The sequence below is a fragment of the Littorina saxatilis genome, linkage group LG12 (genome assembly GCF_037325665.1).
Source record: "Littorina saxatilis isolate snail1 linkage group LG12, US_GU_Lsax_2.0, whole genome shotgun sequence".
Taxonomy (NCBI): domain Eukaryota; kingdom Metazoa; phylum Mollusca; class Gastropoda; order Littorinimorpha; family Littorinidae; genus Littorina; species Littorina saxatilis.
In genome coordinates, this window is record NC_090256.1 from 25,432,062 (window position 1) to 25,448,823 (window position 16,762).

General features: G+C 44.5%; 1 protein-coding gene across 1 annotated transcript in view; it reads left to right on the top strand.

The window, feature by feature from the left end:
• The window catches only part of LOC138983054 (uncharacterized), a gene marked incomplete at its 5' end in the record, with an annotated part of 181,271 nt that overhangs the window by 131,845 nt on the left and 32,664 nt on the right, over positions 1-16,762 (top strand). Inside the window, 14 exon segments of the mRNA XM_070356456.1 lie at positions 325-472; positions 1,424-1,590; positions 2,067-2,441; positions 3,451-3,777; positions 4,425-4,571; positions 5,025-5,204; positions 5,645-5,795; positions 7,523-7,731; positions 10,741-11,067; positions 11,409-11,723; positions 12,114-12,497; positions 13,456-13,597; positions 13,896-14,881; positions 15,675-16,650. Of these exon segments, the coding sequence (XP_070212557.1) occupies positions 325-472; positions 1,424-1,590; positions 2,067-2,441; positions 3,451-3,777; positions 4,425-4,571; positions 5,025-5,204; positions 5,645-5,795; positions 7,523-7,731; positions 10,741-11,067; positions 11,409-11,723; positions 12,114-12,497; positions 13,456-13,597; positions 13,896-14,881; positions 15,675-16,650 (4,834 nt within the window).

A 16,762-nucleotide genomic window follows, 5' to 3' on the forward strand; every position in this document is an offset into this window, starting at 1 on the left:
AGGGATCTTTAAAAGGGGAGTCTGACATCGAGGGATCTTGAAAGGGGGAGTCTTTCGTAGAGGGATCTTACAAGGGGAGCCTTACATCGAGGAATCTTAAAAGGGGAGCCCAGCTAAACATCGAGAAATCTTAAAAGGGATACACATAGAGGGATCTTACAAGGAAGAATCTTGCATCAACGGATCTTAAAAGGGGGAGCCTTACATTCAGAGGTCTTGGGAGAGAGAGCCTTACACTGAGGGGTCTTAAAAGGAGCTGGTCTATGTACAATATTTTGTCATTCCTGCATCTCCTCCTTCCTCCCTACCCCTTCTCTTTCACAGATGCTGGAATGCTGGTGGGACAGGAAGGGGAAGTGCTGGTCCGTAACGCAAGCGGCTTGGTGTCAGTGTGTGCTAGTGGCTGGGACACCAACGATGCCAACGTTGTCTGCAGGCAGCTTGGCTTTGAAGCAGGACGAGCCTTCAACAGGTCTGTGTGTAGGGTCTGTGTGTATGTGGCTGCGAGTATGGTGAAGGGGGGATGGGAGGGTCAGCTTGGCTTTGAGGCAGGACGAACCTTCAACAGGTCAGTGTGTAGGGTCTGTGTGTATGTGGCTGCGAGTGTGGTGAAGGGGGGATGGGAGGGTCAGCTTGGCTTTGAGGCATGACGAACCTTCAACAGGTCAGTGTGTAGGGTCTGTGTGTATGTGGCTGCGAGTGTGTTGAAGGGGGGATGGGAGGGTTGGCTTGGCTTTGAGGCAGGACGAGCCTTCAACAGGTCAGTGTGTAGGGTCTGTGTGTATGTGGCTGCGAGTGTGGTGAAGGGGGGATCAGAGGGTTATGTTATGAGTGTGCCTGTGTGAGGAACTGGGGAAAGGTGGTGGGGGCTTCGGTTTGGGGTAGGAGTTATTATATTGATGTTGTGTCTTGTGGGTCTTTTGTGAGGCGTGTGGGAAGAGGTTGTGGGCAAAGGTAGGGGGTTGTGTGGTGTTTGTGTGTGTGGTGGGTGTTTGTGTGTGTGGTGGGTGTTTGTGTGTGTGGTGGGTGTTTGTGTGTGTGGTGGGTGTTTGTGTGTATGGGGGGTGTTTGTGTGTGTGGTGGGTGTTTGTGTGTGTGGTGGGTGTTTGTGTGTGTGGTGGGTGTTTGTGTGAGTGGTGGGTGTTTGTATTATTGTGTGTATGGGATTGATGTTGGTAGATGTGTACATATGTGTGTGTCCATGTTTGTATGCATGTTCTCATTGTGTGTGTGCATGCATGCATGTGTGTGCATGCATGTACAAGAATGTGTGTGAAGATGTGTTTCATTGCATCATTATTTGCTTGGGTTTATTTTGCGTTAACTGCTATGTTCACACTGAACTGCTCAACAAGAGAAGTTGAACTTTTTGTTGTCGTTGTCAGTAATCAAGATATTTGGGTATTTGGTGATTTTATTCCAGGAGTGGCAGCAGTAGTAAGTACATGGGCAGGCGCCAGACACGTCCACCAGGTGCAAGCAACTTCAGATGTGTTGGGTCTGAAAGAGCTCTCAACCAGTGTCGCTACGACAGTTTTGCTACCTGTGGCGAATATGATGATCACGCGGCTGTCACCTGCTACAATGGTGGTGAGTGGTGATCAGTTTTGAAGTGTGTGTCTCTGTGTGTCTCTGTGTGTGTGTTTGTTTTACCTTGGAAATTGGTAATTCCTTCTTCTGGGGTAGCTCAAGTCCGTGGCCCCAGTGTCAGTGTTATGGCCACAGTCAGACATTTCAAAGAGAGAGAGACAGCCATTGTTCTAATCTACGAAACCAGGTTGGCAGTCAGGTTGAATACTGACTGTCGAGATCTGTGTTAAATGTTATATTTTGTTAGAGTTCGTGAGAGTTCCTCTTATTTTTTACGATTAAATGCTCACACTTTTGTAATCTCAGCCAGCTGCCTAAACATGAATTTTACTTCAACTCTGACATCACATTGCTCAAAGAAGGGAAAGTCAATAAGCAGTCGATACATGGCATCTTGAAGGAGCAGTTACATTGCGCTCCACATGAAAGATAGACTTTCACATTTTTCATTAACTAACAAATATTTTTTCCAACAGAGCTGAAGTACGAGCTGGTGCCAGCCAAGCCAGGAGTGTCGTACGGCTACATCAACATGACGCGTCAAGGCCCGACGGGTCTGGTCTGCTCAAGCTACACTGGATGGGACGAGGCGGCAAGTCTCTGCCGCGCTGCTGGCTTTGTCAACGGAGGTACACTCTACCCACTTCCCTTGGACCCACCCGCACCCATGAATGTGTGGAGGAACTACTTGCAGTGTGACGGGCCAGGCCGGGATGTGGAGGCATGTGCGTACTTTCAGTGGCAGTTTGGACCCTCCGTTTGGCCCAACAACAGTGACGGCATGCGTTTGGGCCAGGTCTGCGACGGCAAGCATGGCAATCTGGTCAAGGTCTTCTGCTTTGACAAGCAAGGTGAGACAAGTTTCCGTGTCCCATTATGTTATGTAGTGGAACAGCCTTTGTCAGATTGCCCAAAATCTGAGAAAATCAGGTTATAAAGGGAGGGAATCTTAAAAAATGGACATTTTACAAACATTATGAACAGAAAATGTGACAGAGGGTTTTAAAAGGGGGTAAGTTTCTTCTTCTTCTTCTTCTGCGTTCGTGGGCTGAAACTCCCACGTACACTCGTGTTTTTTGCACGAGTGTAATTTTACGTGTATGACCGTTTTTTACCCCGCCATTTAGGCAGCCATACGCCGTTTTCGGAGGAAGCATGCTGGGTATTTTCGTGTTTCTATAACCCACCGAACTCTGACATGGATTACAGGATCTTTTTCGTGCGCACTTGGTCTTGTGCTTGCGTGTACACACGGGGGGTGTTCGGACACCGAGGAGAGTCTGCACACAAAGTTGACTCTGAGAAATAAATCTCTCGCCGAACGTGGGGACGAACTCACGCGGACAGCGACCAACTGGATACAAATCCAGCGCGCTACCGACTGAGCTACATCCCCGCCGGGGTAAGTTTAAAACTGGGGATTGTTAAATCACAGTGAGATGGTATGTATACGTGCAAAACAGTGAGCCCCCTTTTAAGATTGCCAAAACTCTAAGAAAGCCAGGTCTTTTAAAGGAAGAATTCTTAAAGTGGAGGTAAATTTGTAGACTTTGTGAACAGAAACTCTAAGAAGGATAGATTTTAAAATGAGGAAAGTCTTAAATAGTGGGGTCGGAAAAGTGGGGATCTGCTGTGCAATAAAGTGGTTCTTGGAAGTATAATGGTACCAGTGATGACAAGACCCCCTTTGGGACCAGCCAGTTGTGTCCCCACAGAGAAGGTGTCCTCTCATGGCAGGTATGTTTTTGTCAACTTTATAGACAACAGATCTGAAGGTGTCTTTTATTGGGAGGCAACCTCTCATCGGAGGGGCCTCTATATCTCATTTGTCAAATTGCTCTGCTTCTTTTGTTTTCTCAGTGAAACTCCACACAGGACTTTTCAACTCATCGGGTATAGCTCAAGTCTTCAGAAGGGGGGACAAATCCCCTGCACCAGAAGCCTACCCCTTCTGCCGGATTGGGTTTGACAATTTCATAGCCGACCTGTTCTGCCAGGAGATTGGCTTTCCCCAGGGAGGCATATCATTGAACTTCAATCCCTATGACAACGGCTATCTCCAGAATTCCTACCAAGTCAACTGCTCCGGACAGGAGACTGCATTTTCGGAGTGCAAAGTGTACGAGGGGCCCAGATACTGTCAGGCCCCTGCTGTCGTCCACTGCAACCATGATGTAGAACAAGGAGGTGAACTTGTCTTCAGCTTTCATGAAAAAATAATCATTTTGTGGATAACCTCTCTTTTTTGTAGACTATGAAAAATCGAAGAAACTATCTTAGGTCTTAAAATAGAAATGAATTTACAGACGCTATGAACAGAAAATCATGGACAAAACGAGGTTTTAGAAGGGGTAAAGTCTTAAATAGACGATGTTGGGAAGTAACTCTGTCGGGTTATTATGGGTTGTGAAAGTCGAGTTGTTTTTCTTACAAATCTTTCCGACGTGACACTATAGGCCAATCACTAGTGAGAGAGGCCTGTCTTCACATATGGTCGCCAACAATGTCCACAGAGTGGAAGACATTAATTCAGCATGAGTTAAAAAAAAAAGAGGGGGAGGGGGGGTGATATGAATAGAGATAGGTCTACATTGGGAGTACACTTTCTCTGCATGGTTATAGATGTTTTATTCATAGTTAACAGTGGAGAGCATAATTCTTCGTGGTTCGCGCTATATATGCTATCATTATAAGTATAACGAATAAAGGGAAGTACGCGCTCTACATACAAACAACAACAGTAAGCAAGAGTTTGGGGAACTGGTCCTGTTGGCACCTGAGAGATGAAATGAATTATCCCTTACTGTTTTTTTCTTTCTTTTATTCCCACACAGTTGCAGAGTTGGATGTGCGACTGCACAATCCCTATGGGGGACCTTACGATATCCAGCTAGTGTTGACGTATTACGACGGAGAGTGGGGCACAATCTGTTCGGACAGCTGGACTGATTCTGAAGCAAACACCATCTGCAGGTCTCGAGGTGTGTGCTTTCTATACTTTCCTTTTGCTGAATTGAATTTATAGATTGACAAAGGTGTCATTTGGAAAATTAATTCCACTATGAGCAGAAAGTGTGAGTGTGTGCGTGCATGCGTTTGTGTGTGTGTGCGTGCGTGCGTGTGTGTGTGTGTGTGTGTGTGTGTGTGTGTGTGTGTGTGTGTGTGTGTGTGTGTGTGTGTGTGTGTTTTCTAGTTGAAGGATAGTCTTATTCCATGCAAAAGCCTTACCAGATATGTGGTGGTGGTGAACAAAGTGTATGCAGGAAGGATGGTACAGTGGAAAAGAACTCTGAGAAATTTAGACAATATATACAGGAAATCTGATAAAAAGGTTTGAAAAGAAGATGTGCCTAAAAGTAAATCGGGGGAAGGATGGGGCGGGGGGACTGAAAAGGGGTACCACAGCACCTTTAACACTCGTGTCTTAATCACAGGCTTCGATGGGGGCTTTGCTTGGACAAAGGACAGGAGCAGATACCGTCCACACTTGATCCACAATGTGACATGCAGAGAAGAGGACAGCAGTCTGAAGAACTGCAACTACACACCACTGCAGTCTGACATCTGCGCTTACCGAAAAGATGCTGCTGTTCGCTGCTACAACACTGATGACTGTGAGTAATGTTTGATTTTTTTTCTTTCTAAAAATGGGGGGGTTGTGGGGTTCGAGGGCAATGCCTGCTTGGTCCTTTGTGGAATTTGGTTGAGTGGGTGTCAAATGACGCATAGTCTTTTTCTCCCAGTCTGAACTCTACACATGCACATATGAAAAAACATAAAATGTTCAAACTAAATAGAAAATTGACACATTGTTTTACTTGAACAATTGTCTCAGTTGAACTGTGCAGCGGCCAAGAACACACACACACACACACACACACACACACACACACACACACACACACATACACACACACATACACACACACACACAGAGGGGGGGGGGGGAGGCAATGCCTGCTTGGCCCCTTTGTAGAATTTGGTTGGATGGGTGTCAAATGATTCATAGCCTTTTTCTCCCAGGCTGAACAATTGTCTGACTTGAACTGTGCAGTGGCCAAGTACACGCTGGAAGGAAACAGTGACAATTACGGTCTGGTGCATGTTACCTACAACAACACGGAAGGCCTTCTGTGTGCAGAGGACATGAATGAAGTTCACTACGATGTTCTCTGTCGCAGCCTGGGCATGTACGGTGGAGAAAGGTAAGACTGATATTTTGGCTGTGTCATTGCGTCGTGCTTGTCTGAAATTGTGCTTTAAAGTCTACTTTTGAACTGTACAGTGGAACCCCCTTTTTAAGATCCCCCAAATTAAGTCTTCCCTCTTTTTAAGACCTTAATTTCTATCTTCTGGGCTTAACCTCTGTAAATTTAGCCCCATTTTAAGATTCCTTCCTTTGTAAAACATGATTTTTTTCATATTTTGGGGTGTCTGATAAGAGGGGTTCCACTGTACTTGACTGTTTTTGAAAAGACTGCTAATGTCTAAGAAGCATAGTTTTTGACTCACATGCGAAGCAAAAGTGAGTCTATGTACTCGTCCGTCCGGACAGACGGAAAACTTTAACGTTGGATATTTCTTGGACACTATTCAGTCTATCGGTACCAAATTTGGCAAGATGGTGTATGATGACAAGGCCCCAAAAAACATACATAGCATCTTGACCTTGCTTCAAGGTCAAGGTCGCAGGGGCCATAAATGTTGTCTAAAAAACAGCTATTTTTCACATTTTTCACATTTTCTCTGAAGTTTTTGAGATTGAATACCTCACCTATATATGATATATAGGGCAGAGTAAGCCCCATCTTTTGATACCAGTTTGGTTTACCTTGCTTCAAGGTCAAGGTCACAGGAGCTCTTCAAAGTTGGATTGTATACATATTTTGAAGTGACCTTGACCCTGAACTATGGAAGATAACTGTTTCAAACTTAAAAATTATGTGGGGCACATGTTATGCTTTCATCATGAGACACATTTGGTCACATATGATCAAGGTCAAGGTCACTTTGACCCTTATGAAATGTGACCAAAATAAGGTAGTGAACCACTAAAAGTGACCATATCTCATGGTAGAAAGAGCCAATAAGCACCATTGTACTTCCTATGTCTTGAATTAACAGCTTTGTGTTGCATGACCTTGGATGACCTTGACCTTGGGTCAAGGTCACATGTATTTTGGTAGGAAAAATGTGTAAAGCAGTTCTTAGTGTATGATGTCATTGCTAGGTTTAGTTATTTGACCTTGACCCTGAAGGTCAAGGTCATGTAAAGGTCAAGGTCAAGCATGTGAGTCGTATGGGCTTTGCCCTTCTTGTTTAATTCAGTGGGTACATTTTTGACCAAAAGTTGTGGATTATAGCTGCTGCTCACGGCCACTTTTGTGATCAGCATTCTTCTTCTTCTTCATCTTCTTTGTTCATGGGCTGAAACCCCCATGTTCACTCATGCTTTTGCACAAGTGGGTTTTTACGTGTATGACTGTTTTTACCCCCCCCCATTCAGGCTATGGTATCATTCAAAAGTACAGACGTTAAGCTTTTGTGAAAATATAGGTTTCAGCCGTGTACAACAGCAGTGCCTTAAAGTCACCTCCAGATCTGAGCTGGCCGCTCAACTGGTAGGGAGGACACCTCCCAACAACACCTTTTTTATTGCCTGTGTTCATTAATATCCTGACTTAATTATACCTGTCATGACAGGCCGCCTGCAATGTACTGCACCTCGACACCTCGATCAGGTTGGTCCTAAGGGTGTTCTATCATCACAAGAACCACTGTATTTTCTATGCTTAACTTGTTAAATATTGGTTGTGCTATCAACATCACCCTTTTCTCACAACAGTGGGTTCAGTACTGTTCCAGAAAGCATCATATGTGTGGTTTGCCACCTGCTTTTATTACTTACTGTGTTAATCATTGTTTTGTGTAGGTATCCTGAAGAGCTACCTCTCCCAGACAAGGGGACGGTGTGGGGAACGAAGTTTGCATATAACTGTGACAAGGATTCTGCCAGCTTGGAGGCTTGTCACCAGGGAGAATGGTACCCTGTGAGGAACTACATGGCAGAAAATTACACGCAGGACATGCTACCGCCATGCTACGGTGGTTACGCTAAAGCCTTCTGCTTTAACAGTGCAGGTACGTTGTCTGATGATTTATGTGTCTCTGCCTACTGTCTGTTGAATGCTGTTGCATATGTTTGTATTTACTTTACAATATTTTGTTATAGAAACATTGAGTTTATGGCTGTAGCGGATACAGGGGAACCCCCTCTGAAGACCTAAAACAATCTGAGTAAATCAGGTCTTAAAAAGGAGGGTCTTAAAATGGGGCTACATTTACAGAGGTTATGATTAAAAGTCTGAGGAAACAGGGTCTTAAAAGGGAGGAAGCCTTACATTTGGAGGTCTTAAAGGGGGGTTCCACTGTATGCATATCAACCGGAGTAAAGAACATGCCCCTTTTAAGCCCCTAGTTTTTACATTTAGTCAAGTTTTGACATAGAGGGGGAATCGAGACGAGGGTCATGGTGTGTGTGTGTGTGTGTGTGTGTGTGTGTGTGTGTGTGTGTGTGTGTGTGTGTGTGTGTGTGTGTGTGTGTGTGTGTATGTGTGTAAACTACTGGACCGATCTTTATGAAATTTTACATGAGAGTTTCTGGGTATGATATCCCCAGACGTTTTTTTCATTTTTTCGATAAATGTATTTTATGACGTCATATCCGGCTTTTTGTCAAAGTTGAGGCGGCACTGTCACACCCTCAATGATTGAAATTTTGGCCAAGCAATCTTTGACGAAGGCCGGACTTTGGTATTGCATTTCAGCTTGGAGGCTTACAAATTAATTAATGACTTTGGCCATTAAAAATCTGAAAATTGTAATTAAAATTGATTTTTTATAAAACGATCCAAAATTACTTTTATTTTATTCTTCATCGTGTTCTGATTCCAAAAACATATGAATATGTTATATTCGGATTAAAAACAAGCTCTGAAAATTAAAAATATAAAAATTATGATTAAAATTAAATTTCCGAAATCGTTTTAAAAACTATTTCATCTTATTCCTTGTCGGTTCCTGATTCCAAAAACATATAGATATGATATTTTTGGATTAAAAACACGCTCAGAAAGTTAAAATGAAGAGAGGTACAGTAAAGCGCGCTATGAAGCACAGCGCAACCGCTACCGCGCCAAACAGGCTCGTCACTTTCACTGCCTTTTGCACTAGCGGCGGACTACGTTCAGTTTCATTCTGTGAGTTCCACAGCTTGACTAAATGTAGTAATTTCGCCTTACGTGACTTGTTTAAATGTTTTGTTAACAATGCCTACAACTTTACTTCCATTTCAAGACATTCTCCCTTTAAAGATTGAGTTTCTCAGATTTTTGGAGGTCCTGAAAGGACTCGTTTATCACTGTAGTAATTAAGCAAATAAGAGATGCCTGGTATCAGATCTATGTCCAGCATGTCGTAAGAGGCGACTAACGGATTCTGTTTCTCCTTTTACCCTTGTTAAGTGTTTCTTGTATAGAATATAGTCAATTTTTGTAAAGATTTTAGTCAAGCAGTATGTAAGAAATGTTAAGTCCTTTGTACTGGAAACTTGCATTCTCCCAGTAAGGTAATATAGTACGTTGCAAGCCCCTGGAGCAAATTTTTGATTAGTGCTTTTGTGAACAAGAAACAATTGACAAGTGGCTCTATCCCCTCTTCCCCCTTTCCCCGTCGCGATATAACCTTCGTGGTTGAAAACGACGTTAAACACCAAATAAAGAAAGAAAGAAAGAAAGTATCAGATCTGTTTGTACCTTGCTGATCAAACCTAACTACAGTGGCACCCCTCTTTTAAGACAATCTGAGAAAAATCAGGTCTTGAAAAGGAAGAAGCCTTACAATGGGAGTAACTTTACAAAGGCTAATTGAACAGAAAGTCTGAGAAAACAGGCTGAGGTCTTAAAAGGGGGCTCCACTGTAATGACAAGATCTAAGAAACACAGATGTAAGCGCTCTAACTATGAAGACCAACAACAGTCATGCGGAACCTGTCTCCTGGCTCCTGAGAGATTAAGGCAGTGAATTGAACAAGTGACTTTCATCCTCAGATGCAAGAAGGAATGTAAAATAAGTGTGTTTTATGAGTGGAGTATAAAATAAGGGGATGATAGGGCATGGAGCTTAGAATTCTTACTTCAGTCAAACCTGTCTATAACAACCACTGGTGGGACCGACCAAAAGTGGATGTTATGGACATGTAGTTAATTGCTATGGAAAGGGAAATATACAGAAAAAAACTTGTTAGGGACCCTTTGGGGTGGTCGTAGGGGGCAGGTGGTCGGTGTTAGGGACCCTTTGGGGTGGTCGTTGGGGGCAGGTGGTCGGTGTTAGGGACCCTTTGGGGTGGTCGTTGGGGGTCGGTGTTAGGGACCCTTTGGGGTGGTCGTTGGGGGCAGATGGTCGGTGTTAGGGACCCTTTGGGGTGGTCGTTGGGGGCAGGTGGTCGGTGTTAGGGACCCTTTGGGGTGGTCGTTGGGGGCAGGTGGTCGGTGTTAGGGACCCTTTGGGGTGGTCGTTGGGGGCAGGTGGTTGGTGTTAGGGACCCTTTGGGGTGGTCGTAGGGGGCAGGTGGTCGGTGTTAGGGACCCTTTGGGGTGGTGGTAGGGGGCAGGTGGTCGGTGTTAGGGACCCTTAGGGGTGGTCGTTGGGGGCAGGTGGTCGGTGTTAGGGACCCTTTGGGGTGGTCGTAGGGGGCAGGTGGTCGGTGTTAGGGACCCTTTGGGGTGGTCGTTGGGGGCAGGTGGTCGGTATCGAGAGGTATTGGCTTGGGCAGGTTCGATTGTATTATAAAATTTGTTTAAGGACTTTTTGATACAGTGGAACCCCCCTTTTAAGACCCCCCAATGTGAGACTCCCTCCTTTTTAAAACCTGATTTCTCAGATTATTGGAGGGCTTAAAAGGGGGGTTCCACTGTATAATGTTTTCAAACAAAAGTGGACACATCAGTCACCAGGTTAGATTTTTTTCTCTCAATATTTCGGCACATGAACTGCCTTTGTCAGGATGGTATGAAATTAATATAATGTTTAATGTATATGGTATAATGTTTTTGTGTAGAATTAGACTGATGTTAAATTGCATCTTTGCAGTGAGGCTGAGCATGGGCTTCAAAAACAGGACAGGTGTTCTGCAGATGAACTACGATGGCAAATACAAAGACGTTAGTGCAGATGGTCTGACTGACGAGGCCCTGAACACACTCTGTGAGCAAGCAACCGGCTCTGTCATGGTGCAGGCTCTGCCACTCTCTCCAAACCTATTTGTCGGGCATCAAGCAAGCAGCCCTGTGACACTAAATTCCACCTGCATTGAAGCCGGCCAGCTTGTGGGGATGTGTGTTGACACTTCTGAGAACTACAGCCGTACCAGTAACCAACTAAGCACTGTTCACTGCTACGAGGGATTCCTGCCTAAGGGTCAGTGCATCGCAACATGAGTTTCTGTGTTGTGGGTGCAGTAATAGTGTGTGTTGTGCTGCTTTCTTTGAAGCAGGCAGTGTTTGTTGCTGTGTGTGACTGTCTGTCTGTCTGTTTGTCTGTCTGTCTGCCTGCCTGCCTGCCTGCCTGCCTGCATGCCTGCAAATGTCAGTCAGTCTAACTGTCAGTCTGCAAATGTCTGTGTATATGAGGTCACATTAATTCCTTATAAAAAAAAGGGGGGGGGGTGGTGGGTACAACTGTAAAGATTTCCATTGCCAATACTTCCAGTGAATGTGGTAAACAACTTGAAATAACCAAAACCTGTTTCATCTTCTTAGGCAACCTTGAAGAGTGGATGCTGGATCTGGGCGGTCGTGTGATGGTGAAACGTTATGGAACGTGGGGAATGGCATGTTGGGATGACTTCAACGACACAGTGGCCGAACTGTTCTGCAAAAGTCAGGGATACATAGGGGGTTTCCGCTCCCGTGACACTGCCCCCCCTAGCGGCCGATTCCCGTACTGGGTGCATAAGGTTTCATGCCCTGAAAATGCTGCCAGTTTTTACGACTGTGACGTTTCCCTGTCTACTAACAACACGCAGTGCTATACGCAAGCTGCAGCGAGTGTCAAGTGCTACTCCCAAGACCAGTGTAAGTTCCGAACACATTGTTGATTTAGACATTGATATTGTAAAAAGAGGGACTTTATGAAATGAAATATTGCTTCGCTCTGTCGGGCTTCAATTGGGCATTGGAAAGGTGTCAATCCCTGATCAAAACTTAAAGTTTTCAAATGGAGCAGTCTGCCTATCAATGTTATTGTCATTCAATCTGTCATGAATCACTTTAGCAAATGAAGCTGTAATCACAAAGCAATCACTTTTTGGGGGCATGAAAAACTGTCAAATGCAATAAAAGCAGGTTAGACTAACTGGTTAATGATTTCTGTTCCATTATTTTCACAGCAAAACCAACAACAAAATCCTGAAATTGTCCAATAACGCAAACACAGTATTATGGCAAATTGATATCCTCTCACAGACGTCAAGCTGTTCCTGGCCGACACAGTGTCCTCCACCAGTGGCACGATTACGGGCCGTGTCGTTGCACGCAAGGACAACCGCACAGGTTACCTATGCAGTGCCTGGAACTACGACGATGCCTTTGCCGGCGCTCTCTGCCGCATGATGAACTACACAAAGGGAGGATTCCTGGCCATGGACACTTATAGGCTGCCAGAACCACAGTTCAACGAGGCATGGTCTCCGTACCTTCAGTGCTCGACAGATAGCCCTTCGCTGAACGTGATGCAGTGTCTGCAGGGATGGAGTTATGAGCAGTTGTACTACCTGTCGAATGATGACTTCCCACGCCGCGCAGCCAGTAAATGCTCTGAGCACCTCGCAGAAGTCACTTGTTATGCTGGTGAGTAGATTTTAAATTTTAAGGTCACATTGGGGTCATGTTCAGGTGAATAAGCAGGAAATCATTGTTTTCTTTAACATTTTTATATGGTGCTAGAGCAGGAAATATTTGGTTTTTGATTCAAATTTTGTTTAGGCCAACAAACAAAAATAGTCTGTTTACGGTATCCCGACCGACCCTATTTTTTCGCGCGCCCCTAGACTTTTTTTTGGCATTTGGCGGGGGGAAAAAATAAAATAATTTAAAACAAAAAAAAATGTCTTTGTTTTTTGGCAAAATAACTTAAAAATATGGGTTTTTTGGAAAAAAAACAACAACAAAAACCGACCTACCGACCATATTTTTTGGGCCTATGTTACCGCAAACAGACTTTTTTTTTTTTGCCTTAAGGAAAGGTGATGCATATGAACTTGTATAGTGTATACTTATACACCCCTTCGGAGTTTCGAGTGCGCATGCGCGGCTAGTTACATTTTTGGCGGCAGGGGGCGCTCCGTTGTACCAAACACTCTGGAGTGTACCGTACACAAAGAGCAGTGACTATCGTGGGACAAAAACCACAGAAATATCAAAGAGATAAGAGCTTACGAGGGAAAACTTGAACGCAATCGGCAATGTACCTCTTCTGAAGACCTCGTGTTTGGTACAATTTGCAATCCCAGCATGCAATGGGATTTGCTCTCGCCTGAGACTCCGAAAGGGTGTATTGATGGTGGTGTCCGTTTGTGTGCCGATTGTTAAGAAAGCTGGCTGAAATCTTATTGATTGGAAATGACATATGACTCGGGAGGTGGCGACATTGCATTTGTTCACTGGTGCTCATGTGCATGTGTTAATGACTGCCTGCTTGCGAGTATTTTATTTTATTTTTTTATCTGCGTCTGAACAAGGATTAATCTTTTTTTTCTACAAAATTTCCAGTGGCCATTAATATTAATTTACGTTTGCTTTCACAAAGACACCCCTGGACCTGACCACAACACCACAGGACCATCGGAGCTGTGGCCTTGTCCTGACTGGAACAGTGTGTGGAGGCAAGTGTCGGGACCTTGTATGGCTGCCCTCGACACTGCCAAGTACTCATACACTGATCAATGCAGGTATAGAATTGACTTGTTGTTGTTTGTTGTTGTTGTTTGTTTGTTTGTTTGTTTGTTTGTGTGTGTGTGTGTTTGTGTGTGTGTGCGTGCGTGCGTGTGTGGTTTGTGTGTGTGTTTGTGTGTGTGTTTGTGTGTGCGTGCGTGCGTGCGTGCGTGCATGTGTGCGTGCGTGCGTCTGTGTGTGCTTGCAGGTACAGGAAGTATGTCTGTTGTAGATTGTGTGTGTGCGTGCATTATGATTCATATCAGTTATTGGCAAAGTCTGATTTTAAAATGTGTTTTATATTTTCCTTTTCAGCCACTATGCAGCATTCCTGAAGTGTGCGTCCTTTGTAATGAAAGTTAACAACTATCGCTGCCATGAAGATGATATTGAACGGATGGCATTGAACAACTACTGGCTCTTCTACACCAGTGGATCTAATGGCAATGGCGGATCAAGCTATTATGGCTCCAGCAGCTATTACTATCCGTCCCACAGTGACTCATACTCAAACCACTATGGTTCTTCATCTGGCATGCATGGTTCTAGTAGCTGGTATCCATCGTACAGTGACTCAAAATACCATGGTTCATCTTCAGACTACTACGGACATTCCTCCAGTGCGTATGGTTCAAGTGGATACTATCCATCGTACAGCGACTCAAAATACCACGGATCATCTTCTGACTACTACGGACATTCATCCAGTATGTACAGCTCAAGTGGATACTATCCATCGTACAGCGACTCAAAATACCACGGATCATCTTCTGACTACTACGGACATTCATCCAGTATGTACAGCTCAAGTGGATACTATCCATCGTACAGCGACTCAAAATACCACGGATCATCTTCAGACTACAACGGACATTCCTCCAGTGCGTATGGTTCAAGTGGATACTATCCATCGTACAGCGACTCAAAATACCATGGATCATCTTCAGACTACTACGGACATTCTTCCAGTGTGTATGGTTCAAGTGGCTCATATGACCCTTACAGTGACTCAAAATACCACGGATCATCTTCGAACTACTACGGACATTCTTCCAGTGTGTACGGTTCAAGTGGCTCGTATGACCCATACAGCGACTCAAAATACCACCGATCATCTTCAGACTACTACGGACATTCTTCCAGTAGTTACCTTGATCCTTCATACAGCGCCGGATCAAGGCATGATGAACCTTCAGGTTACTACGCCTCATCAACCGACTACCACCCGCCGCATGACTACAGCAGTTCATATGGTGGTGGCGGGGATTCCTGGTACACCTCTCTGCCGGTCATGTGCAGATGTGAGTATTAATTCTGTCTCTTTATTACCTTCAGCTTTGAAATTAGCTTGGTTAGTTGTTGACACATTTCACACAAAGTAATGTGCAGATGTGCATGTTTGTTATTTCTTGATTGTCTTTGGCTTCAAAGTGAGGATTGTAACTTGCGGAGTCATTTCTAGGCAAAGGTGAAAAAAGCTCTTGGGAATGTCTTTCCTGTTTGGTTTTGAAATGAGAAAGGCAGTCTGAGGTCAAGGGGTTGATGAGTTTTTCAAAGGCATGTTCGGACTGAATTTTTACATTTTGAAGGCATGACTTATGCAGAATTAATGGGATGACTTCCTCAGAAAGCAATGAGTACATTTTTCCGTTGCAAAATTACCATACCCCCCGCGGGTTAGGGGGAAGAATTTACCCGATGCTCCCCAGCATGTCGTTAGAGGCGACTAACGGATTTTGTTTCTCCTTTTACCCTTGTTAAGTGTTTCTTGTATAGAATATAGTCAATTTTTGTAAAGATTTTAGTCAAGCAGTATGTAAGAAATGTTAAGTCCTTTGTACTGGAAACTTGCATTCTCCCAGTAAGGTAATATATTGTACTACGTTGCAAGCCCCTGGAGCAAATTTTTGATTAGTGCTTTTGTGAACAAGAAACAATTGACAAGTGGCTCTATCCCCTCTTCCCCCTTTCCCCGTCGCGATATAACCCTTCGTGGTTGAAAACGCCGTTAAACACCAAATAAAGAAAATAAATTACCATAAAATAACCCACAAAAACATACAAAATAATTTTTTCTGCTGTTGTTTTTTCCAGACCACCGAGCGCCTTCAATGGTTGATCTGTTGAGCACCAACCCGTGTGAGAACCCAGATGCATATGCATACATCATGAAGTATCGCTGTGGTTATGACATGTACCATGGTCCCAGTATGCCAGACTATGGAGGCAGTTCATCGCATTATTCTAGTGGATCCCACTGGTATCCATCTAGCGGATCTCATTACAACAGTGACTCCTGGTACCAATCTCAGAGCGGATCCCATTACAACAGCAACTCCTGGAACCCATCTCAGAGTGGATCCCATTACAACAGCGACTCCTGGAACCCATCTCGGAGTGGATCCCATTACAACAGCGACTCTTGGAACCCATCTCAGAGTGGATCCCATTACAACAGCGACTCCTGGAACCCATCTCAGAGTGGGTCCCATTACAACAGCGACTCCTGGAACCCATCTCAGAGCGGATCCCATTACAACAGCAACTCTTGGAACCCATCTCAGAGCGGATCCCATTACAACAGCGACACCTGGAACCCATCTCAGAGCGGATCCCATTACAACAGCGACTCCTGGAACCCATCTCAGAGTGGATCCCATTACAACAGCGACTCCTGGAACCCATCTCAGAGCGTATCCCATTACAACAGCGACTCCTGGAACCCATCTCAGAGTGGATCCCATTACAACAGCAACTCCTGGAACCCATCTCAGAGCGGATCCCATTACAACAGCGACACCTGGAACCCATCTCAGAGCGGATCCCATTACAACAGCGACTCCTGGAACCCTTCTCAGAGCGGATCTCATTACAACAGCGACTCCTGGAACCCTTCTCAGAGCGGATCTCATTACAACAGCAACTCCTGGTACACGTCTCAGAGTGGATCCCATTACAACAGTGGTTCATGGTACACAACACCCACACAGTCAAGCTATTATGGATCATCATCAGGTTACTATTATCCTCCTTACAACAATTCGTCTACACCTCCTCAAAACGCTTGCATGTAAGTGTTCATGGCTGTTTTTGTTTACTTTTCACTGTGAAAAAACATTCAAGTTTAGATATACCCAATTGAAATTGTACATTTACTGTTGAGTCTGTCAGAAAAGTGTAGT